This window comes from Paralichthys olivaceus, chromosome 17 (genome assembly GCF_024713975.1).
Source record: "Paralichthys olivaceus isolate ysfri-2021 chromosome 17, ASM2471397v2, whole genome shotgun sequence".
Taxonomy (NCBI): domain Eukaryota; kingdom Metazoa; phylum Chordata; class Actinopteri; order Pleuronectiformes; family Paralichthyidae; genus Paralichthys; species Paralichthys olivaceus.
The window spans coordinates 15,350,705-15,377,743 of record NC_091109.1 but is presented as its reverse complement, the minus strand read 5'-3'; the positions used below and the strand labels follow the sequence as shown (position 1 = coordinate 15,377,743).

At 38.1% G+C, this 27,039-nt stretch overlaps 2 protein-coding genes across 3 annotated transcripts in view; one reads left to right on the top strand and one right to left on the bottom strand.

Moving 5' to 3' along the window:
• The window catches only part of alg14 (ALG14 UDP-N-acetylglucosaminyltransferase subunit), a 149,649-nt gene that overhangs the window by 43,591 nt on the left and 79,019 nt on the right, over positions 1 to 27,039 (bottom strand). The gene's annotated exons all lie outside the window — the stretch shown is intronic.
• On the top strand, positions 6,406 to 26,926 carry abcd3a (ATP-binding cassette, sub-family D (ALD), member 3a). Of its 2 annotated transcripts, none has more exons than XM_069512865.1 (23): positions 6,406 to 6,585; positions 7,923 to 7,959; positions 8,063 to 8,161; positions 9,573 to 9,661; positions 13,174 to 13,243; positions 13,955 to 14,052; positions 14,498 to 14,621; positions 15,469 to 15,525; positions 16,598 to 16,740; positions 16,814 to 16,883; positions 17,763 to 17,832; positions 18,202 to 18,299; positions 18,753 to 18,844; positions 21,277 to 21,368; positions 21,488 to 21,554; positions 21,642 to 21,705; positions 21,895 to 21,972; positions 22,079 to 22,144; positions 22,554 to 22,643; positions 22,732 to 22,851; positions 23,246 to 23,350; positions 23,961 to 24,017; positions 24,582 to 26,926. In XM_069512865.1, the coding sequence occupies exons 1-23, from the start codon at positions 6,476 to 6,478 to the stop codon at positions 24,657 to 24,659; spliced, it is 1,974 nt and encodes a 657-aa protein (XP_069368966.1). In that variant the 5' UTR covers positions 6,406 to 6,475; the 3' UTR covers positions 24,660 to 26,926. The 2 variants fall into 2 exon arrangements, with proteins under 2 accessions (XP_069368966.1, XP_069368965.1); XM_069512864.1 differs by having other exon boundaries at positions 21,482 to 21,554.

Below are 27,039 nucleotides of genomic sequence, written 5' to 3'. Positions count from 1 at the left end.
TTTTCACAGACTTACTGGAACATTCTGATAATGAAGAATTACAAAAGTCCAGTTTAGAGATAACGCAGCATCCTTCTGAGACAGGTTGTTTCAAAATGTTCCTAATATTGCACAGGCAGTAGACCCCTGTCCTAGAGACTTGTTTTATGTAAAGGGTCAAATGACATGTCCTTTTCAAACAAAACTCCACCATCCAACTTATACCATACAAGGTAACTATGTAGTCAGACCATGTTTCTCTGAGGTGTTAAGGGCCAAGTATGATGTCCTCTGTTTTTTTTTTAATTTAGGAATAAAAGGTTCTGGGTCATACAGGCCTTAATGTGTTCAACCACAGAATATATATCATCATAAAAGGCTTGAGTGTTGTGATACTGCATGTGACCAAGCAGTTGGATACCAACAAACGCAAATCATGGAATTTATAGAAATATGCAGCATAAAAAGATAAACACACTGAGCTTTGTTCCGTGTGTTGGTATTGTTCGACAGGATAGTGTAGTGGGGATGAAAGCGGATGAGGAGTACCAGTAAATGATGTCAACAGTGTATTGACGAGGCTTGCACACCGGAGTCTTGATTCAGAGTGTTTTTATTCATCACTCTTCCAACATTTAAAGCTAGGATGGCACGACAACCATACGCTACTGCCACCTACTGGTGCAGCGGTATAACATCATGAACTGATACTGCATGTACTTGTCATATCAATACAAACAGTACACCATGACATGGCAGAATTAATAAAGGGAAAGGCAGCAGGATAGATTGAAGATTTTCCCTCAATGTGGACAAAATTGTTTTGTTTCAGTTCTCACCAATTAAAGACAAAGGAATAAAGCCCTGAAGTTGTCATAAAGAAAAAATAAACATATACTGAGGCTATGTTTTACTACACTGAGTGCTTAAAATGTAATTGTATATGCATGAGATAAAAATGTGTTCCCATGTTTTCTTTCATTTGTGAAGATGAGATTAATATATGTGTGAGCTATGTAGGGTTTGTATTCTCTTATTCTTCTCAGTGATGCTTTGGAATACAGTAATGTACAGTATAATGTGGAACCAGGTAGGAGTATAGCTAGGATTGTGGGATTGAAGTGCACGAAGAGAGCAGAAACACTGTCCTGCACAAACCGCTTTCTTATCACATGCAATAGACTTTTGTAATCATGTTATACAGGCACTGAGATTGTGTATGCAGTGAAAATCCTGTCATGTCATGTTGTGAAGGCGCAAGAAGACTAGTAACAAACCTTGGCAAGGACACGACAATGAATCAAAAAAGCGCTAATACTCTTGAGAAACCAGCAGTAAGACATGTTTTTCATGACTGTAGGTGTGGCTGGACTAAAGTAACATAATTTCCTGGTCTAAAACTTCAAGGATGAAAGTACCACAACTCCAGGTTCCACATTGACCAGTTTCTGTCAGGAGAAAGGTCAAATCAGTCTTATAAAACTCTGTGAAAGGAAGAAACCTACAGTCAGCAGAGCATCAGCACCCCATGGGATGTGGAAGAAGCTTCAGACATAAACAATAGTCCAAGTGCAACCAGGCACATCAAAAATAAGAGAACATGCAAGGACATAAGCCATTTGTGAAATGGTCAAAGTTTAACAGCAATGAGTGGGAAACCATCAATACAAATGTGACCCTGATCTTATATAAGAACAAGTGATCAGTAGAAAAGACGTTGGAGAAGATAGGTGATCTAATCTACAGCTATGGAAAAGAGAAGTTTGGAGTATAGGAACATGTCAACAAGAAAGATATGCCTCCTCCTTCGAAATCCCATCATCTACAGGAGCTCCAACAACCTGTCAAAGAGAGAAGGAGCCTGAGATAGTTGTGAAACATCTAACATAAAAAGAAAGGGATGGCATCAACCTCCTCCAAAAGGACCTAAAATAGAGGCTCTCAAAACTGCATGGAGCAGAGAATTATAGGACACAATGCTGAAAAAAGCAAAGGCCAGAACTGACTTTAAAAAAATCCCTTTAAATTTGTGAAAAATATTTTCACAAAAAAGAAAAGGGGATCCTTAAACACGTGAAAGGAAGAAGCTGAGGAACTTATCAGAACCATCTACGCTGATGAGCCAAAAAAGTAGTGAGGAAGGCAAGATCAGCATGCGTGCCAGACCCTTATGGTGTTCCCTAGTGTATTTAAAAAATGCCCCTCATATTTTGAAATTCTGTTGGAGAAACGTGTGGGAAAAGTAATTTATCCCCAAAACATGGCGAAGAGCGGGAGGAATGCTAATCCTAAAATAATTAATTCACCATCAAACTGTTACAGCAGCATTCTTTGTGTCCCTCTCCTGTGTTCCTCTCCTGTGTTCCTCGCTGTGTTCCCCTCTGTGTTCATTTCTGTGTTCCTCTTTGCTTCACCCTGTGTCCCTCTCAGTGTTCCTCTGTGTTCCTCTGTGTTCATCTATTTCCTGTTTTATTTTGCAGTCTCTGCTCCTTGTGTGTTTTCCCCCTGGACTTCCTGCCCTCATCAGGCTCACCTGTTTGTCCTCTGCCACCTGTCTCTAGTTTGTCATTAGTTCAGTGTGTATTTTCTCCCTTGGGGCAAAAAAAGCAATTGACTTTAAATAAAAGAATTGACAACTGGGCTGCAAGCTGATGACAGGAGGGCATGCAACTGAGGGGAGTGTACCTGGGACACCAGGTATCACCCTCTGGAGATGTCATTGGATCATCTAAAAGCATAGATGAAGGAGGGGTCCCACCTGATGACCGTGATGACGCACCTACCCTTCCTTTTTACCACTCCAATGAAACTGCCAACATCAACAGTGCCAGAGGGATTGAAAAATCAAGCCCTGTTAGCTTTACTTTGTGTTTTATTGTGTTTTTAGTTGAGTGCTTTTAATTTATACTTTTATAATATTTTGTACATTGTAGGTTTTTTTAATTTGACACACATTGTTTGTTTATAAAAATAGGTGAGATGTGTTTGTTAAAATGTATTATAAAAGTATTATCGCATTGTTCTGGAAGTTATGTTTGACCAGGACATGTCATTTGACCCACATATAAAACAAATCTCTAGGACAGCCTTCTTCCACTTGCTCACTATCATGAAAATTAGGAACATCCTGTCTCAGAAGGATGCTGAGAAACTAGTCCATGTATTTGTTAACGCTAGACTAGATTACTGTAACTCTTTATTATCAGGATGGCCTGGGAAGTCTGTAAAAGACTTTAGTTGGTCCAAAATGCTGCAGCACAAGTGCTGACAGGAACTAGAAGGAGAGATCATATTACTACTGAATAGAATTCAAGATGCTCCTCATATATAAATCAATCAATCAATCAATCAATCAAATGTATTTATATATCAAGGTATCACAACAAACTGTTGTCTCAGGGTGCTGCACAAAAGTCCAAGATCTTAAAAAAGACAAAATCCAACTTGTTCCACACCGAGCAAGCATGAGCAACAGCAGGAGGAAAAACTGCCAGGTGGAAGAAGGTCATGGGCTTCAATCCAGCCTGGGAATCTCCACGTGGACGTTGGCATGGTCTTCCAAGGGCGCGTTGGTCCCCCCGGGCACTCCTGCCTCCCTTATGGTCCAGCATGCGCAGTAGGTGGACCCATGGCTCCAAAGGTGATAGATCCTCAGGTGAGAGTGCTGGTGGTTGCATGACCCTCCATTATAGAGGCAACATCATGTGACTAAGTGAAACGTTTCTTGTCTCATCCAAGAGGCTTCTTTAGTTCAGTTCGACAAGTCTTATTAGTGGAGAACATAATAATAAAACACAATTCATATTTCGTTACCCCAAAGAGAGCTGCAGTGTTTTCTTGGTGTGTGTCCTGAGCTTGTAAATGTGTGTCTTTTTATCACTCCTTCCAAAACAAATGCACATGCTGTCTGGACCAAGGTTTTAATGACAGGGACAGTGAAAACACTACTGCTTTTGTACACAGAGGAACCAAAATCAATGAAATGAAAAGTTTGTTGAAGGAGCTTAAGAAAAACGTTACTTTCTATCATATATCAGCAGTTTGGAGGATGAGGTGCTCCATAGAGTGATCTGTCTCTGGTGAGCTGTCTCATGTTACCACGCACCATCAGTGCTCCGTCTCTCTCTCCCTTCACATGGACAGTGGTGTAAATAGAATAGTTAGAGGTCAGCTGACAGAGCAGAGGCGTCATGGTGCTCAGGGACATGGAGAGACTGGAGCAATCTCTGCTCCATCTGCTACAAAATGGGCCAACTCTGGACTTTAACCTCAGTATGTTAATTACACAGCACAGAGTTCAACTATCGCACACACTACACACACCACAAGAGCACCACCACACTATCACCTACAAAGAAGGGCAACTGTTTAACTGTCACTTACATCACAATAATACACAACTCCCTACACAGGACAGGCTTGAAAGTGTGGTCCTGCAGCCTTGTCAGGGCCATGACATGACCAGAAATTCCTGTTTCCACTCAGTTAAACAACATTTTATTCTGTCTGTGTGGGCAATGGATAGGCTGTCTCCACTTGAATGAGTAGCTCATTGTTTGAACACTGATTTCAAAAACAATGTTGACACAGCATCAAAATATAAATTAGCCAAGCAAATCTGAACAACAACAACAATAAAACACCACAATTGATCTTTTGGCCAGTCTATTGGCCATAGCATTCAGTAAATTGTTAAAAATAATTCAACAGTTAACAAAGCTGTGAGGCTTTGATACTAAATATTAAAAACAATATATATCCAAAACAGGATATCAACAGCAAATCATGGCTGCAGTTCACAAATATTTGCTCTGTCGACTATTCCCTCCCATGGATGCCAAAACAACAGGCAACTTCATTTATATGTTTTTCCAGTTTTGTGGTGCTGAACAACTTCCTCTAGCAGATGCATTGGTCATACTTTGTCTTTGCTAAACTTGCAGAAGCAATGCAGAATCTCCACTCTCTAACATTTGGAACCCCTCTTGACCTGATGTCAGCTGCTGTGTTGGACATCCCTGGCACATGTGTTGCCCTGGGTTAGCAGAGAAGAGGGTAAGCCTTAGTTGCAGGTTGCACAGGCTGGGGGAGCTTAGGCCCCATGCCTCTTGATGTAGGCTGCCCTCACTGTGCTGCTTCGTGATGGCATGGTGAGTCCTCTACCTTTGCAGAAGCTGTGAAATGCAAGATCAACAGCTTTCATCTCCAGAACACTTAATGTACCACAATCCTTTCAGCTAGCTGAAAATAAACCTCTTCTCAAAATACTCACTCTGGGCCCTGAGGTTATGTACCAATACAGTATCTAACCTCCCCTTTCTTTCTCAAATACTTGAGAAAATTGTTGCTAATCACCTGTGTGACTTTCTCAAGAACTATGTGAAGACTATCAGTCAGGGTCTTGAGCTCATCACAGCACAGAGACAACTTTGGCAAAAGTCACAAATTAACTTCAGATAAAGATGGCTTCTCTGTCTCTTTTTTTAAAAGATCTTACTGCAGCATTTTGTTCTTTTGATATCGCATCCTACTACAGAGACTGGGACAGTTAATTGGCAGTAAAGGAACAGCCCTAAGCTGGTTTGAATTTTATTAATAAATTCCAGGTTGTACAAATTAACGCTAAGTCATCTGTGTGCACCATGGATCAGGCTTTGTGATCTGTGGAACATGGGCTGTTGATTGTATATCATTTTGGCAGATGATTGTGCATAATGATTACAATTCAAATGCTTCAATATACAATATGCCTTGTAATTTATACTGCAATTGCTTGCAATACCTCTGTTATTACAGTTGTCATTGCTGCCCCCTTCATCTCTATCAGACATTTTTTGGGGATAAAGTATTCATACCTTTCCATTTATGTTAGAGAATGTCTTTTTTCGTGACTTTTGTAAATACTGTTATTTTTAAGTGAGATTTAGTTACTCAGTTAACTGTATTAACTGAGTAACTAAATCTCTCCCTCATGGTATAAGTACTTTTTTTAAGCTAACATTGACTTTTTTCACATTTAACAGCTTTCCTGAAGCAGTGCCAGCATTCTAATACTAAGCAACCATTGTCTACACTTTGCATTTGAACTTCTCTCTCTTATAGGAATACTCTATACTCTATAGGCCTACTGTATGAAAATATCCACAATCTGGTGTGTGAAAATCAACCCACCCCTACTCAATCACTCGTTATCATTGGAATATGCCCCTCCTCAAAAATACCAATGGGCCAAATGTTTCCATCACATTAATTCATTAATGTTTTAGTCGTTGTTTTTGAGTTGAATAATGGCTGAGTCAAAAGTTGAATTCACACTGGGCTCACACAGGAACTCTACTGACGCATGTCAAACTGGAGAGTACGGTTATGTTGTCCACCAGGGGGAGGTGTGATCTGTTGTGAGGAAAAGAAAGGGGAAGAAGAAGTTGCATGGAACTCCCAGAATTCCACTGAAGCAACCTCGAGCAAAGTAACCACGGGTCGTTGTTTCAGAAACATGGCGGCCTTCAGTAAATATGTAACTGCGAAAAACTCCTCAATAGCAGGCGGCGTTTTGCTGTTTTTATACTTGCTGAAACGCAGGCGACGGACGCACAGACAAGACGGGTAAGTTAGTCACGCTAACATCCACACTGAAGCGCAGAAAACCAGGATATCGGGATGCTAGTTAGCAGCTTCTCCCTCCTCGTTCAAGCAGGTGACAGCGACCTCCTGTCACTCTCATTCTCCCACCGAAAAACCACTTTTACCGTGACCAAACCAATGTCTGGGACTAATTGCTCAATCCACACTCTGAAATGGTGGATTTGTGTAACTTTCGCCAACTCGTTAGCGACTTCATACGTTCAGTCATGTCTCTGATTGGTTTCTTTATTACACGAATCTGTATCCGTGTATCCGTCTCAACCAGCAAAGTCTCCTCGGCCATTTAGAATTTTTTAGCAGTTTGTTTATGCGGCATAAGTAAGATTGATTATACGAGGAGAAATACGATTGTAGAAGTGGATTTGTTTAAGCTTCAGATTCATGTTTGAAGGATTCATTTAAGTGGGAAGACAAGTTTAAAATGGATCCTCTCCTCGACTTTAAAACCTGTTAACCTTGTCTTTCAAGGGGTCTATACTGTATCACCTTTACTACAAATTAATTTAACATTGTTGTGTGCTCACTATCTGCGTTTCGAGTGAGTGCATTTCTACAATCTTCCCTGCCAGAACCTTTGTTTAGGACTCCTATTTAGCAAATATCAATGACATGTTGAGTAATAATAAACGTATTGACGCTACTACTGTGTTGTCGATACTACAACTTTTCATGGGGATTACAATCCAGATTTATAGGATCTATAAATATAGTCTGATCAGTGGACACCATCAGTGTGAGGGCCATCTTCTTTATTGGCTCTACTTCCATGTCCTCTATACATTGCAGACTTGTGTGTTTTTTGTCTCTTCACATCTGTTGTCTGCACTTACCACATCTGTCATTGATAAAGACAGGTAAACAACTACACTGAAATTATTTATATTTCTTTGTTATAAGGGTCCCATTAGTCCCTAATATTGGTATCAGCATTTGCCAAATATCCATATCAGTCATACTCCTACCAACAGTATTATAATGTTGATTTGCAGCATTGCCCCAATGACTCCTATACAACTGGAAATATAAAAGCTATTACTACTGCATTTTGAATTGTTATGTTATCACTATTTGATGAATCCACAGAAATATTATAAAATTTGATAACAAATTATCACCTAGCAGTTGACATCTTTTCATATTGCACAAATGGCACCTAACAAGTCAAGTTATGTTTTAGAAGTTATATGCTAACCCTGATGATTATAAAAGTATAATTTTCTTACTTTTTATGAAATTTCTCAGAGTCAAAAGTCTTTAAATCAGCTTTATAATCAGTCTGATTTGCTCTTTCTTTGCAGTAGAAAAGGCGGCTCTGATCTTGTGTTGAACACTGAGGTACCCTAGTCTTATTTTCACATTTTTGTCTGAAGCCTGTGAAGTCTTAAAACATTTCATTAATGGCTGTAGTAGAATCACATAGTACCATCTGTTTTTACAGAAAGATGGCAGAAAAGATCGAGCAGCAGTGGACAAGGCTTTCTTCCTCAGAATCTTCCAGATTGTACGGATCCTGGTACCTCGATTATTCTGCATGGAGGTATGACAATGCTGATAAACTCGTCCTTGCCATGTTGCTTTTACTTGCAGTAGTCCACCAGATGTTAAAAGCTTTTTAACCCCATCAGTGCAGGAAAATTAGACAGACTGGGGAAATCTCAGTGATAATGAGGGAGAAGGAATACATTATTTTATTTTAACTGAACTGAATTGACTTTAATTGTATTAGACACACACAAATAAACTTAGAAAGAGTAAATTATGGATTTTGAATTAGAGTTGTGTGTGTGTGTGTGTGTGTGTGTGTGTGTGTGTGTGTGTGTGTGTGTGTGTGTGTGTGTGTGTGTGTGTGTGTGTGTGTGTGTGTCTGTGAGACTGAGGTTAAGACCGCCTTTACTCATTTAGATAAAGACACAGAAATAGAAATAAGTAAGAAATAAGTTTGAGTTTTGGATGGTCTACAACAGCAGACACCACATCAGGTTCAACTCCTGTCAGCCCAGAACACAAATCTGAAGCTGCAGTGTACAGAGACACAATTTACTGGTGTGGGTTACGTTTTCCTTAATAACAATAACCCTTCAAATGCCAACTTCTATCAAGTATTATTGCGGTCCATGATCATCCTTTTTTGGCCATGTCACAAAATAAAAGTCTTCTCAAACTGGTTCAATGAACGTGACAGTGAGTTAGGTGAACTTCAGTGACCTTCCAAGTCACCAAATGTCTATCCAGTTGAACACCTTTGGGATGTGATAGAACAATATATTGGCAGCATGAATGTTAATCCATGTCACAACGAATTATGGCTGTTTTGAGAGCAAAGTGAAGTGAAATACTTTGATATTTATGATTTATTTATAATTGATGTACTTATAATTGAATATTGTCTAATAGTGGAAATCTAATTAACTGAGCTGTTAAAATACATAGGTAATGAAGAATAGCTCCTAAAATCACAACATATTCCCCCGGTTTACTGTAAGCTTTTAGTAAAAACGTGAAGTCCTTTGTAAAACTTGATCATGCAACATTTTTTAATTTTGTTAAGGCTGTACCTTATAGTTTCATGTTTGGTTTGAAGCTAACAAGGGTCACACTTGTCTTAAGATGCCCCAAAATACAGCAAGTGGTTTCACATGAAGTCTTTATCATTACTGAGTAATTATGCAGCTCTATCTGTCCTGCAAGTGGTTTGCCTGTGTATAAAACAACATCAAGAGTTGGACATTTGAGACATTATTCAATATAACATGATGTCCGAGAGAGGAGCCCTTTGACACAGATACCTTAGCTCCATATTTAAAGGTCATAGTCACATGGCTCTTCATTTTTCATTTGGCCTTATCCGATCAGCACAGCAGATAGAAGCAGAGTCAAGGGCAGGATGATAAAGGACATTATTATAGGCAATGTTTTACAGGCTCTCCTAACTATTCTCTCCCCCACAGACTGGATACCTTATCCTTATCGCTGCCATGTTAGTGACCAGGACCTACTGTGATGTTTGGATGATCCAGAACGGCACCATGATTGAAAGGTCAGATTCTGTGTGGATTATTATTTTAAGTTTAAAATGGATTTTTCTAAATAATAATCTTAAAATTATCTTGTTATTATGTAGCAGCCATGACAACTCTTTCAGTCTTATGTTCACCGATGGGAAAAGTATGTATAATATAGTGCAGTCATTGATTATTAGGATTATTTATTGTTTCAGTACTCCAATACTGTAGGTAGGTATGAAAAACACTCCCAAAGTCCAAGGAGCCTCACTTTAAACAGCATATTTAATAGCATCGGTCATGTTGCACCAGGCCCATTAAAACCAAAAGCTGCTACTTCAGATTTACCCTTGCAACATCCAAAGGGGCTGATCCAGAATAACTCAGCCCAGTGTGGAGCATGGAAATGTGGCACATTCTTAGGTTTCCACTAACTAGGTAATTAGTCCCTTTATCTAAATTACAGTTGCCAGTTTTGTCATGATTCGAGGAAGCTAAATTCATGAATTAATTAACAAATTTAATACAAACAGTTGCAGTATATCACTCAATGAAGGCCATCTGCCTCCCCTGGTTGGGGAGAGAGAGAGTCCAGTCTGTAGGTAACAAATGCTTGCACTTGCTTCTCACCATCCTTTTGAGACAGGATATTTCTAATTTTAATAAGGACTAAATGTATTAATAATTTAATTTTAAAGGCTGTTTTTGTCAATTGAAAATTCACAATAAGTAGAAGACTATTTCCAGAAACATTTACAATCTCCATTCAAAATTATTTAGTAAACAACTGTATTTATATAGTGCTTTTCCAGTCTTGATGACCACTCATCAAGTGCTTTGCAGTACGGTAATGCATTCATCATGCATCGATCATACACTGCTTGCACCATTTGGGGTTCAGCATCTTGCCCAAGGACAGTTTGGCATGCAATATGGAGCAAACTGGGATCAAACTGCACACCCCCAATTAGTGGACGACTTACTCTACCTCCTGAGCCACAGCCCCTCATTTGTCCAATTCATTGGCCATAATTATGATATACATTTTAAACAGGTATTTCTGTATTCCACTAATTTCACCAATTCACCCAAATTAGATTTTAGGTCAGTCCCTGTCTCAAGCTGTTAATGTTCTCTTATGACTGTCTTGAAAATGCTCAGGCTGTCCTATCATGTATTGTTATTTAATTCCTTGCAGGATCTAATGACTTTATTTTGATTGTCCACAGCGGTATAATAAGCAGAGACATCAGAATATTTAAGAAGCATTTTTGTTCCTACATATCAGTCATACCAGGGGTAACTGTCGCATGTTCTCCTAGAGTTGGAAAACCAAGTTTATAACCACTAACTCTAACTGCTTTGTAAATGAGTTGTGTTGTGTTTTTTCATTTCTACACTTCCTTCAAGCCATAACACTGAAGTGTGGGTTTTAGATGGTGGTAATATTAATACTGTTTATATTAATTGGAAAACATTTGAACATGTAAACATGTGTCTAATTAAACAAAGAAACAACTGAGATCAGTGCAAAACTAAAAAATCATTAAGTGTCTTTATTTAGGGAGAATACATTGTGTCCATTATAGGACTGGGCGATATGGACCAAATCTCGTATTTTAAGTCCGAATGGCGATATACAATATAAATCGGTATTTTAAACAAAACAGTCAATGTGTTAAGTTTTAACTCAATGCTACTAGTAATCATCATAAACTTGTTCTATTTAGACTATCAAATTCCAAACCTTCCAGGTTTCCAGCTTCATTTTCTGCTCAACAAAAAGCTGTGCAGATAACAGATACAAACAACAGGTGTTCCCTGTTTGAAACATGTACAGTAATATGTAAAAAAATTAATGAAAGCTATAGTTCAAAATCAAATAGCCTACATCCTACACAATAGGCATAATTCTGCTGTTACAGAGCTGTGCAAATAACAAACATGTAAACAGTAGAACAGGCAAGTATTAGGTAAAAAAGCTCTTACAGAGTTGTGCAAATAATATAAATGTAAACAAAAAATGGCTGACCCTGGAACAGGCCTGCAGCTTCACAGTATTAACATACATAGAAAACAGAGAAATATAATAAAACATACATTAGCCCATATTCTGAATTAATAAGCAGGCATACCTCTGCTTTTAACAAAAATAACAAAATGTACACACTAGTATAGGCTTCACCTGTTTGAAAATACACAGCTGCACAATTAGTCAACAGTGAAAATGTGAAAATTAAAATGGTACCGCGAGTCTGGCTTATGAATCCCTTCTTTTCGACCACCGATATAGGGACCATGGCGATGTGGTATGCCACCGCCTTGGTTATGTCGCGGCACTTTTAATTCTTCCGGTCATAAGGCACCACACTACTAAATGATGCTTGTAACGAGCTTTGTTTTGGGAGAGAGGCCGACACAGGTGAGACCTTGGAGGCCCAGCAGCACCACGTAGTTTTGCACTCTCTTCATACAGCAGTTGATGGTTCTGCTGTAGATGGTGGAAGAGATTTGAGGTGCTTCCACCTTTAGACGTGATCTGTTTTCGGCATGTTTTGCAAAACACATCAAGTTGCTCTACATCTGCAACCCGAAAGCCAAAATACCTCCATAGGACAGAGCCGTTGTTTTTTTTTCTTGGGCACTCTCCTCCAGCGCTGTGTCCGACATGTTTTTTTTTTTTACAGTTTGTTGTGATGCGTTGTTGTGCACGTACTTACGTATGTACCTATGGACTACCTACGTATGTACCTACGGACTACCTGCGTATGAAGGGGCGGGGTTGAGCAGCAAAGTTACATGCTGGCACAGAGAGGAGCAGGAAACGGCATTACAAAGTAGCTGTCGTAAGCCAACATCAAAACATTATTAAATATCTGTATGGCGGTATTGTCTCAACTACATATCTCTTTCGAAAATATAGGTATAAGTCTTAATACCGATATACCGCCCAGCCCTAGTCCATTACATAGGCTTTCCTCACAGAGTAAAACTATATTACCTTTTAACTTCTTTTACTTTGAAAGTCAAATTCAGTCGGTGTCTTTCGATTTCATCAATATTGAAGTCATGAATCATTGCTGCTGACCTTCAATAAATTAACATCAGAATATGTAGAATACAGTTTTAACAACTTAACAGTTTTATTAAACATAAAACAGGTTAAATCAAATGAAACAACTAAATTACTAAAAGTTACAGTTAAAAGGTACACTTTTATTAACTGAAAATCACACAAGCAAGTTATTCTTGAGGTCACAAGTACTGATTATGTTATGTTATAACAGTTTCTGTGAATTTCTGATTGTAAACATGATATCCACATAAACATTTAAAACCATTAAAGGGGTGATATATGTGTACAAAAGAACTCCACTGGACACAACAAAAGAGACAAAACATGGACAGATTTTTACCTAACCTGATTGGGTATCTCCATGTGAATAAATCTTGTGTTTTTTGGCTGTTTAGCTCAGTTGCATAGACGATTTACCCTGTGACCTTCTTGGTAATGTTTGCTCATCTTTGTGCATGTTGTGGTTTGCAGTGCAATTATCGGTCGCTCAACAAAAGATTTCAAGATCTTCTTGTTCAGCTTTATGAAATTCATGCCACTTGTAAGTCATTTTTTTTACTTTTTCTTTTGACACACTTTGAAATATGATAAACATTGCTACATTATTATTATTATTATTATTATTATTGCTATTGTTATTATTGTGTAAGATTTGTACTTCAATGTCAGTTAATTCTCCTTCATATTGTTTGAGTAGATTCATTTTCTGAAAAGCTTACAAAGGAGACCTGATATGAAAAACTCTACCATTTCTCTTATACTGTGTAGTTTCTAATTTCCTGGTTACATTTGATGATTTTAAATTATTGTTTTTATTAAATTCTATCATTTCACATGATCATTCTTTTTTAGCTAACACATCTATAATGTAACTTTTTCAGTGTTAAATGGCTGGCAGTATTATTTTGTTTTAGTATTGTAAACAAATCTCAAACTATTGGACTTTGTGCTCTTACTGTCAGGTCCATTGGTTTCTTCTGTAGTATATACAATTATATACAGTCTAGTTTTATTTTTGAAAATTGATCAGTAATTTCCGAACACATCTGGCTTCTTTTAGCTTTTAGCAAACATTACTTAAACAGGAATTTGTTGGACCCTGGGTTTGCGTTGCTCTTATTTAACAATAATTAATATTATGCCAGTGCATGATCTCCTCATTCTCTATCCTATGCCTCTTATTGGAAACAAACAAACTATTATAAGGATTGTAAAACCCTGCAACTTGTTTTGTCATTCTGGATCATTCCAGATTGCCTTGGTGAACAACTTCTTGAAGTTGGGCCTATATGAGTTGAAGCTGAGGTTTCGTGAGAGGCTCACAAAGAACCTGTATGACCAGTATCTGCAGTAAGTGCTGTCCCATCATATCCAATTATTTGATAATAACTTCATCATATTGGGATCTGGGTAATTGTGATTGGCATTTAAACTATTTTCGTCTGACCCTTTTAGAGAAGCCAAGATTGCCCAACATAAAAACTGAAACTCTGGCTCATTTATGAGATTGGACCAGGACTCAACAGTTTCATTGTGATATGCAATTTATTAGCAAATTAAAAAAAATATTAAATAATAAAATTGTTGGAAAAAAATGACCTAATCTGTGTGTGGGAAAGATCAAGTGGTTATTCTGAGAAAAAAGACAAAACTGAAATTGTTAAATTAATCACATGTTTGACCTATTTGGAACTCCTACCTGGCGATTTTGTGGTTCTCTGACTGTTCAGTCAGCTGTAGAATTGCATGTGTTTCCTGTCTTCTTTGAGTCTTCACCTGTGTTGTGCCTCTTCAGAGGTTTCACCTACTACAAAATGGGAAACCTGGACAACCGGATAGCCAATGCAGACCAGCTACTGACACAAGATGTGGAGAAGTTCTGCAACAGTGTGGTGGACCTTTATTCCAACCTAAGCAAGGTACCTAACTTTAACTGTCTGCTGGGAAATTTTTGACAATTTTCTAGGATGCACAGTAAATGAGAAAGTCATGATTTTATTTTAATACTCCACAGTGACCTTTTGTTACAGAATTAAATGAGCGTCACCACTGAAAGGTCCAGTGTGTAGTATTTAGACGAAAGGGGAAATTTAATAATTTAATAAGAATAATTCTCATAATTTTTTCACTAGTTCATTTTATCTAAATTGTATGAATGAATTTACCCTAGAAAAGGCCCTTTATATTTAAATACTTTATATTTACGTCGAGGGGACCCTCTCTACGGAGGTTGCCATGTTTTTTACATTAGTCCAGACTGGACAAACCAAACACCTTTTGAGTTTTTATGACAATTAAAGGCTACCACAGTTTATTTTTCATGTTTGGAAGGAGATGGTGAGGTGAGGGGTTTTCAGCTGCAACATGTAATTTCAACACTAGATATCACAAAATTCTACACACTGTACTTTTAAGCTCTGTGTGCCAGGCAGTATACACAAAATTCATGACACAGTCCATGCTTAATGATGGCCTCAGCAGCAAACACTACAACTGTAGTATAGAGGGCCAGTAGAGAGAGAATGGGCCAGTGAAAGAGTCTACTACCCTTCTCATGTTTTTGAAAATGTTAGAATTGCCGGGCATGCAAGGTGTGTGTTTTTGAAAATTTGCATATATGGACATCCTCACTGGGTGGAGTCTGCATTAGCGGGTATACAGTAGTTTGGAAAAAGTGGCATTACAAGCAGTAAATACTGTTTCAACATGTATATCATTTATTATCGATAAGTGTTATTTACAAATATTTGTTTTTTCTGTCTGCAGCCTGTCTTGGATATTGGTCTGTACATTTTCAAGCTGACAAGTGCCATCGGTGCTCAGGTAAGTAGATTTGCCTAAGAAAAACAGATTTTGGATCTTCCTCACAGTGCAAATAAAAAAATACACATATTACACTTACTTAAATGACAACCTCACTGATACATTAGGGCAAAAAATTTCATATGTTTGGCCACGGCCGTGCGCCTCCAGGTTGGTCTAAGTTATGTACATTAAGGATATAATCAGAGTTTGTCCTTTTAAGCCATAGGTGCAGCACACAAGTCTAAACTGAATGAATGTGAAATCAGTGTGGAGAGCACTGACCACTGTCATAGACTTGCTATTGTAGTCTAATTTTGAATTGAAAGCCTTATTTAGTAAATTATGGCTCAATTGAACACTTTCTAAATAAAGTTCATGTCATGTTTGTCTGACCTATTTTAGTAATTGACGAAAAAGCATAATTGTGAATCAAATCGTGGACTGCTGAATCCTAATTGAATCATGAGGCTAGTGAGGATGCACACCTCTACAATAAGAAAATTATAGCTTTACGAGTAATAACAGTTGAATTGCAAGATACATATATTTCAGACAATTAAAATGTAACTTTCTGTAACTTCATGGACCATCTCCATTGCACCCATTCCCCAATTTTTAGCCTAGTTGAGCAAATAAGACTGCAGTTACACAGCATTGTGTACATTTGATAACCAAACCAAATGATCTCCTTTTCAAGGGGCCAGTGGTATGTCATCTCTTGATCTTCATTACTTCCTAAAAAATTCTACAAGCCCTTTTGAAACTGGGAGACAAGTTCTCATTAAGTATATGAGTATACGAACAATAGTGCCATCCATTAATAAGCCATCTATAAATGTCATATTGTATATGTATTTTTGTTTGTTTTAATTATACAAGGGGTTTACCTGGTTTCCTCAGTTTACCCAAAACAGATGGTTATACTGTTGGTGACAAAGGCTGTCAAAAAATTTCACAGAACAATAAAACATCACTTATTTTTGTTTTTTCCACAATCTGAAGACAGATTTTATGTCAGCATGGTCTTTACACATCCTGTAGTCTGAACATGAAATTAATGAATTGTCTTTACCTTCCCTCACCTACGTAGGGCCCAGCCATCATGATGGCATACCTGTTGATCTCAGGTCTGTTCCTGACTAGACTAAGGAGGCCAATAGGCAAGATGACAGTCATTGAGCAGCGCTACGAGGGAGAGTACCGTTATGTAAACTCTCGCCTCATCACAAACAGGTAAGAGTAAGCAGTACTCTGTTACTGTGCATTTGTTGAATACAATACATTGATTTGTTTTTTGTCTCTTCAGTGAGGAGATTGCCTTCTACAATGGGAACACAAGGGAAAAACAGACCATCCATGCCACATTCAAGAAACTGGTTGGTAACATTTTGGCAGTGTTTCCCACAAAGACCAAATGTGTGTTGTGAGACTGCACAAGTTACAGTATTTTCCTCCATCACCTTTGACCACAGCCAGCATGTCTTATTAATGTGGTTGTGTGTCAGGAGAGTGATTTATAAAAAACAATAGCATAACGTTATTTGTATATAACAATCAGAATGAAAAATAAGATAAAAAAGAAACAGATAACATTATCTCAAAGCTTTTTTTTAATAAAAATGTGTTTCAAGAAGTGAGATCAAACAGGTTACTGATTTGCAAGTCTAATCTCTTCTGGCAGATTGTTTAGGGGCTCTCACAGAAAAGGCTCTGTCTTCTTTGGTTTCGGCCTAGACTTCAGACTGTGTCCAGGCTTGTAGAACAATCAAAGATCTGAAATACATGGAGGGGCCGGCCCATGCCTGTTTTTAAATGTGATAAAAAGACATTTAAAATCATTTCTGAAATAAACAGGCAGCCTGTGCAAGAATGCTTAAACAGGGGTGATATAGTTATATTTTTTGGATTATGTTGTAAACCGAGCAGCAGCATTATGAGCTGGTCTACAGGATTCTGTAGATGGTGGATTGATTTCTGAGTAAGACCACTATAAAGGGAGTTACATTTGTCAATGTGAAAAGAAAGAAGGGCGTGAGGGACCTTTTCCAGGTCTGTGAGATAAAAGACTTGGCAACCATGGCCAAGCACATATCACAAACTTGTTATCCTCAAGGACCAAGACTGGGGGGGAGGGAATCATCTGCATGAGAACCATTAACTAACCGGTAGTGGTACAAATGCAACAGCTACACTTGATCCTTTCATCAACATAAAAAAACCTGAAAAGTTTTTCTCCACATTTTTTGCTCTCTCAGGTTGACCACTTGCATAACTTCATCTTCTTTCGCTTCTCTATGGGATTTGTAGACAGCATGATTGCCAAGTGTAAGTATTTATATTTCATAGTTTAATCAACAACATTAAGGTCCTATATCTAGAATCAGAAACCAGAAAAAACATTGCTTCCCTTTACAACAAAATTGGATTTGGTATTTTCATCAAATTTAAATGGATCCCATGCTTAAAAATGTAAATTTTAAAAAGTTTTCTTTAATTGTACAGAATGTTTTTTATATGAAACACAGACCTTGATAGCAAGAGCAAGTGAAATACATCCTTGTCTCTGTCTGTATAATGAGGATTTCTGTAGAATTTGAGCAAATTTGAAACTGATGAATTTTTGTGCAAATTATATGAACAAAATTCACAGGAATATTTTTTTTTTTCATGTATTAACATCTCGTTCCTCTGCAGACCTGGCCACTGTGGTGGGCTACCTGGTGGTTAGCCGACCATTCCTAAACCTGTCCCACCCCCGACACCTGCACAGCACACAGTCTGAGCTGCTAGAGGTTAGAGAAAAAAACACACACACATTGGACTTCTGGTCAAAATCAGTCAGATGTAGATTGTCTGCTTTGTCACATGCCTATTGGTAGCAAATTAAAACGTGGAACTTAAAAATAGAAATGCATCTTTTATGGCAAGCAGTACAGTTTATGTCCCTTTGGATTTTAACTTAAAAGAAACTTTTAATCACAAGTAAAATTGTTATGCCTTGCATGTGTGTTAATGCAGCATATACCTTTCAAAGCAGTCAGCACAAAGAGCTCCATAAGCACACAGCTTAAGGTAGTCTTAATAATAAATAATGATAAGCATCTAATAATAAATAATTCTTGTGACATCTTCTTTAAATGACAAAAACACAAATTGCTTGGGAAAAAACAAAACACTTATGTCACCACAAATCTTGGTTTGAAATAATTATGAGTTTTTACTAATGTAAACTTTTTGACCTGCAGGACTACTACCAGAGTGGGAGAATGCTCCTCAGATTGTCCCAGGCCCTGGGCAGGATTGTACTGGCTGGCCGAGAGATGACCCGCCTCTCAGGGTGGGTATTATAGAATAGAACTAAATTAACCCAAAAAATCTTAAAAAGTGATTATAAAAAAAACTAAATAAATAGATGTGGTCATAGAAATGGGCACAAAAACAAGTGAGTACAAGAAAACATGGCAGTAGACAGAAAAAAAGGTAGACAGCGAAAAAATTATCAATCAAGACGGGGCATATTAAATCTTCTGAAGGACAGTTCAAAACCAGTCTGTCTTATTTGTGACCATCACGATTGTTAAAAGCAGAAATGTGCAACAACACTACACCATTTCAGCTCAGATTTAAAATCATGGCACAAAAAGCTACAGCTTACTTCTCTCACTGAACAAGAAACCTGGATGTCTGTTTTAGTCTGATATGGTGTCAAAAAAAAAAAAATTACCAAAACCATCTGGCAGGCCAGATATTGCACAGATGGATGATGCAATTGTCTATTTGTTTTGTTTACATTAGCTCTATAACACTGTAGACTAGAGCTGTGGAAACCAAAATCATCAACCAGTTGAGGGCTTGATTCAAAACTGCACTGAAAAATGAGAGTAAAAAATAGAAATCACAGGATGATCCAGCAACTCATAAATTGACTCAGTAGTGTGTATGGCATCCACGTGCCTATATGCATTCCCAACATCTGGGCATGCTCCTGATGACACCGGATTATGTCCTGGGGGATCTCCTCCCTGACCTGGTTCAGGGCATCAATGAGCTCCTGCACAGTCTGTGGAGGTATTTTGCGATGTCGAATGCACAATACATAACGTCCCATTGGTGCTTAATTAGATTTAGGTCAGGGGAACGTGAGTGCCAGTCAATGGCATAGACACCTTCATCATACAGGAACTGCTTACACATTCTGGCCACATGAGGTCGGGCATTGTCCTGCACCAGGAGGAACCCAGGGTCCACTGCACCAGCATAAGGTCTAACAATCGCTCTGAGGATTTCATCCTGGTACCTCACAGCAGTCAAGGAACCGCTGGCTATGACATGGAGGTCTGTGCGACCCTTAAAGGATATGCCTCCCCAGACCATCACTGACCCACCACCAAACTGGTCATGGTGGATGATATGCTCAGTTTGGTCAGAAACATGCATACCTGTAGCCTGCTGGAGGTCATTTTGTAGAACTCTGGCAGTGCTCCTCCTGTTCCTCCTTGCGCAAAGGAGCAGGTACTGGTCCTGCTGCTGGGTAGATGCCCTTCTAGAGTGACAAGGAAACTAGCAGAACACAACACTAGAGAAGAATCAGTCAGGAAGGATAAGGAGAGAGCCGCTGTCTGTGGCCACCACATCTAAAATCATTCCCTTTTTGAGGGTAGTCTTGCTTTGGCCTCTCCATTTTTTGTTTTCACCTGTGCTTCCTAAATGGACAGATTGATATCCTTGAAGTTTGACTCAAGTGTTCCCTTAATTCTTTTTAAAAAAGTACATGGCTGCACATACTCAGTGGTAACTCATCTTGAGTCGTAAATTACACAAGCATGCATCGGGACACTTCAGTTCTATTTTTTCAATTCAATTTCATTTGTATAGCGCCAAATCATAATATACATTATCTCCAGGCACTTTACATAGGTCAGGACCTTAAAATCAAAATATAGAGAAACCCAACAGTTCCCACAATGAGCAAGCACTTTGGCACTTAGTGGTACAACTAATCACATTCCAAGCAGATACTGATATTGGAACTGAATGAGACAAACAGAGCAAGGGCTGCAGTTGTGGAATATTTAAAAAAAAAAAAAAAAAGACTTTGAGATTCTGGCAGGATTGAATCTCCTGGATGAGGTAGATAAGGTGTGTGTTAGGCCCCCACAGTACCTAAACAGTGTTCAGACACATACCCGTTACATAACTCGCCCACTGGCACCACAGTCTGTTAGATTTTTTAAAATTGATAAAAACAAGAGAGAGAGAGCGAGCGAGCAACACCGATGCACACATGAATCAACTGAGCAAAATATTGATATTGAGATCTTGTACGTTATGAGAAGTGTTGAAATGTATTATCATTATGAAACTGACATAATAAATAAGACTGAGGTGGGCTGCCACAGTTTGAATAATTAATGAGACACTGAACACAACTTCAAGCTAAAGAGTGACACCCAGGCCCCATTGTCTGCATTAGATATGTGGCCAGATGAATGTATTCAGCCCTGTTACTGTTACACAAACAACACAATTTAACATAGAAAATAGGTTTGGTAACAGATACTTTGTGGCTATTCTATAATGACGACCATTTGTTGCTTCTGACTTTATTTTAGTTTTCTTTTTTAAATGTCAGTAAATCTGATCTTCCTGTAGAACGTCTTATATTATCTTGTGTGTTCGGCGTGAATGAAATATCATTCCTTCCAAATAAGACAGAACTCCTATCTGTTCTAATTCAAATTTGTCTTTTTCATGTGTATGTTGCCACAGATTCACTTCTCGCATTACAGAACTCATGAAAGTCCTGAAAGAACTGAATGCTGGCAAATATGAGCGCACCATGGTTTCCCAGCAAGACAAGGGTACACATGACTCTTTATCACATAGAAATATGTCAGATAAATACGTTTTCATCACATATAAATGGAGCTTTGCAGCCAAAAAGCTTAACTGATTTTTCTTACATTTTCCTCAGAAACAGGTACTGCAGAGAAAGTCAAACTGGTGCCAGGAAGTGGTCAAATTATCAACAGAGATAACACCATTAAGTAAGTCTGTTATTTGTCACTTTAATATATCAGCTTTTTCCTTTTTTCTTAATGAACTCAGATTTTTGTTTTTTTTTGTTTTTGCAGATTTGACCACACCCCACTAGCAACACCCAATGGTGACATCCTCATAAAGGACCTCACATTTGAGGTACAGCTCTCATCTTTCATATTCATGTCTTTGTCATGTCACTGAATAATAAGTGGACTGAAGGACTTAGCTTGAAAAACTTGAATTTTAGTTAAGCTTCTCAAACATGTACCATGATTTTACTAATATGAATACAAGTTTCTCTATAATGTTGTATTATACCTGTTGTTGTTTCTCTGGGGTCTAAAGGTGAGGTCAGGCACCAATGTCCTGGTTTGTGGACCAAATGGCTGTGGAAAGAGCTCTCTATTCAGAGTACTTGGAGAGGTGAGAAACCTTCCAGTTAGTAAAGACTGGAAATCGTAATATAATCGTTTTATTAGTACAGCGCATGTGATGCACTTATTTTTTTATCTCTACACTTCTTTTTAAGTTGTGGCCTCTGTTTGGCGGACAACTGACAAAACCTGAGAGAGGAAAGCTGTTCTATGTTCCACAGGTAAATAGTCATCATTAACACCTAGAAAAACTCCCTCAGTCCCAGCTATGTGCCAGCTTTATGTTTTAGTAACAATTTGATTTATGTTTGGGAAATTAAGTTTGACAAAGAAAAATGTGTTTCGGCGGCAAACTGATCCTGGATTCATGAAGCAAAAACAGATACTTAAAGATTAATAATGCCTTTAATTGTGTGAATCATTAGTGATAAGCTAGTACCAGCCAATTATTTTAGCCAAACAAGAGACTGAGGTTGCAAATATAATCAAATATTTCTCCCATTAAAAAAAAAAACTGTGAACTTTTGTTCACACATGCAAAGTTCAATGAATCCTACTAAATTCAAAAAAAAAGTAATTGATCAAACCCTGTTATCATACGTTTCACTTGGTTGACTGCTGTTTGTCCAGAGACCCTACATGACTCTGGGTTCTCTGAGGGATCAAGTCATTTACCCTGACACCTATGAAGAACAGCGGAAGAAAGGCATCTCTGATCAGGTGGACACAACACACTCCCACACCGTTCACCTCCATCACTGTGTGTGTCTCTAAGAACTTACAATTTACTCTGTCTGCATGTGTCTAGGTTTTGAAGGAGTACCTGGACAATGTTCAGCTGGGACACATTCTGGACCGGGAGGGCAGCTGGGACTCAGTCCAGGACTGGATGGACGTTCTCAGTGGAGGAGAAAAGCAGAGGATGGCTGTAAGGACTCACCCACTCCTGTCAACAGGCAGTACAGGAAACATGATTTTTTTACTTTACTAGTAACACATGACAGATGACCCATCCATTTTGGTAGTGGTGGTGGGGCAACTGACACAGCTCATACTCACAAACACACACACAAAGTGTGGTTTCAGATTAAGATTTGGTTAACCCCACCCAAGAGTCAAAAGACGATCATTGGGTCTCAACATTAATATGAAAGTCCCTTGAGATAATGCCTGTTGGGTTTTTGGCACTTTACAAATGAAACTGAATTAAAATTGAATCATTACAATGAGCTGATCCATCAGCACAGACAAATACTGGACTTCTTTATTTGTTAATGATTCTGATGTGAGCAATGTGGGGATGTTTCTGTTCATGTATGTAGATGGCCAGACTGTTCTACCATAAACCCCAGTTTGCTATTCTGGATGAGTGCACCAGTGCAGTCAGTGTGGATGTGGAGGATTACATCTACAGCCACTGCAGGACGGTAATCCTATGCAACTCATCATACACACAAATATAGCACATCTCTCCGAAGCCATATTATACATGCTTACTTGAGTGATAAACTCAAGCACACTTTTGTAGTCAGGGAGCAAAAAGAAATAAGTGATGTTTTCACTTAGACCTAGTTTGACATCACTCTGTCATGAAGTATGTGGAAATGACTGGTGTTGTGAAGACATTCATCTTCCATAAAGGATAGTCTGTTAATATGTTTTATGTCAGCTTAGTTAATTATTTCTTAATGGTTGTTGCTGTTTTACATACTCCCTGACATTACATGAGGACTTGCTCTGTGTATATAACTGTTCATTAAAACCAGCAACAAACCAAACCTAAATTATTCTGTCAGCTGCAGTTCACACAGTGAAACAAATACCAAAACAATGCAAAAAAAAATCCATCAGTAAATTGTGATGTTTCGACAGAGTTAAAAAAATTATGAAACATTATCATGCAGAAGCAGCTTTAGGGCACAACTTTTGTTGGTATTTGTTTATGAAAATGAAAATCTCTCAATCACTTTGTGACTCACAGTTGAATATATGATCTGGTATGGTATCAGCAGCAGTTTTGTTATCTTTAATTCACAGGTGGGAATCAGCTTGTTCACAGTGTCTCACAGAAAGTCTTTGTGGAAGCACCATGAGGTAAGGACCCAGTGTTCTCCATCTTTCTGTGCTGTCACATGAAATCATTATACTACTGCAGCAAATATTACTTCCACCACAGTTTATTTTCAGTCTCCCCCTCTGAGCAGATTTAGCTTCTAGTTAGTGGTGCACAATATGATTTATTTTTTGAGCTGATACTAATAACAGAAAATGTCCTGCTTCTCTTGGCCAATACAGATATTTATATTGGAAAGGAACTTCAAATAATCAGATTGCTGTATGTGCATGCAGTAATACCTTTCTCATGTTAAAGTCAGAACTCTTAACTAAGCATACTCACTGCACTTACAGTATGTCAGTGGTAAAACATATCTCACTTGCATTGGTATCAATCAGACTATGAATGTGTGTGGCGACCACATCATACAGTGTACTTTGTTCTTTTGGTTCTCTTGAGTTTGAAATAAAATTATAGATACTTCATTAAACTGACATGGCTCAGTTTGAATAAGGTTTACTTCAATATTGTGAAAGAAGTGTGTGTGACTTACAGGGCCTAATTGTGTACTTACCGACATTCCTCTTTTCTCTGTCATGTAGTATTATCTCCACATGGACGGGAGAGGAAACTACGAGTTCAGGCCCATCACAGAGGAAACCGTGGAATTTGGCTCATAACTGCTCACAAAACTAGTCCATCAATTCTTTGCACTCAAGACAGAAGTTTAAACTAGAAAGCTAGCTAGCTCAAAGTAGAAAATACAGTTTTATCATGCCTTGTTTTCTTTCTTTGTTTTAATTTAAAGCATCACTCTATCTAACCTTGGATTTGTTCAATGTGATTATAAAACACCTGTAAATTATAGTTAACATCTGTTGTATTTTACATACACCTCAAATTATTGAATGAAGATGAAGGTATGCTGAACCATTTTGGTCATCTCTGTATATGCAGTCATATCTGGTAGACATACGGTACAATGGTAACGCACAGTAAAGTAGTGTGGAGAGAGAACACACCACAGTAATCTTTGAGGCTTCATGTTCCACTGTATCTAGTGCAGTATCCTTCACAGGATATCACATGGGGATACTTAAATGCAGGATACTACTGCCATGTAGGTTCTCATTAAAATGCTCCACAGTTATTATCCAAAAAGCACTTGGATATTCCATTAAGTAAGGAAGGTGTTATCCTGAATGCATTAACATGGGAATAATTGTCACAACTCCAGAAACTGGCAGTAAAATTTAATCATTTGATCATAATATGCACCCCATTTATCTCAAGATAATGTAATGGTCAGGCAGGAAGCATGTATATTAGGGGACCAAAAGAATAGTTAATCACTCCCACTCTCAGCTTCCGTAGCTACAGGACAAAGAGTAACAGACAGCAAGTGTAGACTGCAGCTTTCAAATGCTTACTGTAGCATGGTGGCGAGCCTCTTGAATAAACTCAGTCTAGTGGAAGGACAGCATTTTTGTCTGATTTGTGGTACCGCATGTGTATCCCTAATGTGTGACCATCCTACCTACATATGAGCGTCCTGGATGTCTGTCAGAAGCTACTGGAACATGTCAGTCCAGAGGCATTCAGTGTTGATAATTTGAACTTTCCAAAAGAAACAGAACATTGCAGTTGTTGGGGCACAGACTAGGGACACCTCTGCTACTAGTGCAGCACTCTCCAGTCACTTTGTATTTTGAAAATAATGCTATTATAAATTATGGGTGCTTGTCATGTCACTGTGCAATTGTCATTGAGGAACCTTACATGTAAAATGACACAATGCGATGTAGCTGCCAGGGTGCTGTGGACATTAGGTTGGGTCGCACTACCCTCAAAAGTACCTCAATCGCATTATTGAAATCTCTGTAATTAGGGGATTCTCTAAGAGGGTACATTTCTCATATTATCCAAGGTCAACATGTTGACCACATGTGGACCATTTTGGGAAGAGAATGCCATTCAGCATACAAATGTGGAGTGATTATACAAAAGTGTTTCTTCTTTCACTTTGTTATGCCCGTACTGTACAGTAGAGGCAGGGCATTGTCTAAAGTCAATCAAGAGGAAAAGGTTCTAAATTCTTAAAAATGTTCTTAAATCATGTTCCTATGAGAACCAATGGTTGATCATAAGACCTTAATTTTCAAGATGAGATTCATCTCATCAAATTTGTGATTTTTTTTTAATCATTAATATTCTTATTAATGATTCTTATTTTAATCTCACTACTGTCTAATTGCATTTATATGAATTCCTGTTAAAATCTAATACATTTCTTTGGTGGACGGATGTAAAAGTTTTTGAACATTGGAAAATTATAATAACTGATTTTACATGAATACTGTAGCTTGAGACTGGTAAAAATGTATGAAAGATCCTTCCTCAACCTCTCAGTCTTTACTCTGCCTGTTTCTGTTTTGCCACTCTACTACATGTACACTGACCATGTTAAGAAAATATGAAGAAGGAGCCTTTGTTGTGCCCATGGTTTTATATGGATAAACATGCAGTTAAGGTCCAGTGTGTAAGATTTAAGTGAAAGGGAACTATTGGCAGAAATTTAATGTAGAATAATCCTCATGATGTTTTCAGTAGTTCATTTCATCTGAATTGTATGAATTGTAGTTTTCTTTACCCCAGAAAAGGTTCTTTATATTTAAATACTTTATATTTACATCGAGGGTTCTTCTCTTCGGAGGCCGCCATGTTTTTTACATTAGTCCAGACTGGACAAACTAAACACCTTTTGAGTTTTTATGACAACTGAAGTCTGCTACAGGTTCTTTTTCATGTTTGGAAGGGGAAGGTGAGGTGAGGGGTGTTCAGCTGCAACGTGCAATTTCAACACTTGAAATCACTAAATTCTACACACTGTACTTTTAAGATCACTAAACGATAAAATGTAGAAGTTTTGATAAAGTGGTCTGTTTTCCTTGTGTGTCAGTGGTTTGTTTTGTTGGTGTGAGAAAGATGGCAAGTGAGTCTATGATCTATTGTCTGACTGATGTGCTTCTCTAATGACATCCACTATCACAGTAGTTCTTC

What these genes read in the sequence shown, in the direction of transcription:
- abcd3a (XM_069512864.1), top strand. Translation starts at nt 6,476, where the DNA reads ATGGCGGCCTTCAGTAAATATGTAACTGCGAAAAACTCCTCAATAGCA. An exon ending in CGGACGCACAGACAAGACGG is followed by an intron (nt 6,586 to 7,922) that starts GTAAGTTAGTCA and finishes CTTTCTTTGCAG; the next exon opens with TAGAAAAGGCGGCTCTGATC. An exon ending in TCTACAGCCACTGCAGGACG is followed by an intron (nt 23,351 to 23,960) that starts GTAATCCTATGC and finishes TTTAATTCACAG; the next exon opens with GTGGGAATCAGCTTGTTCAC.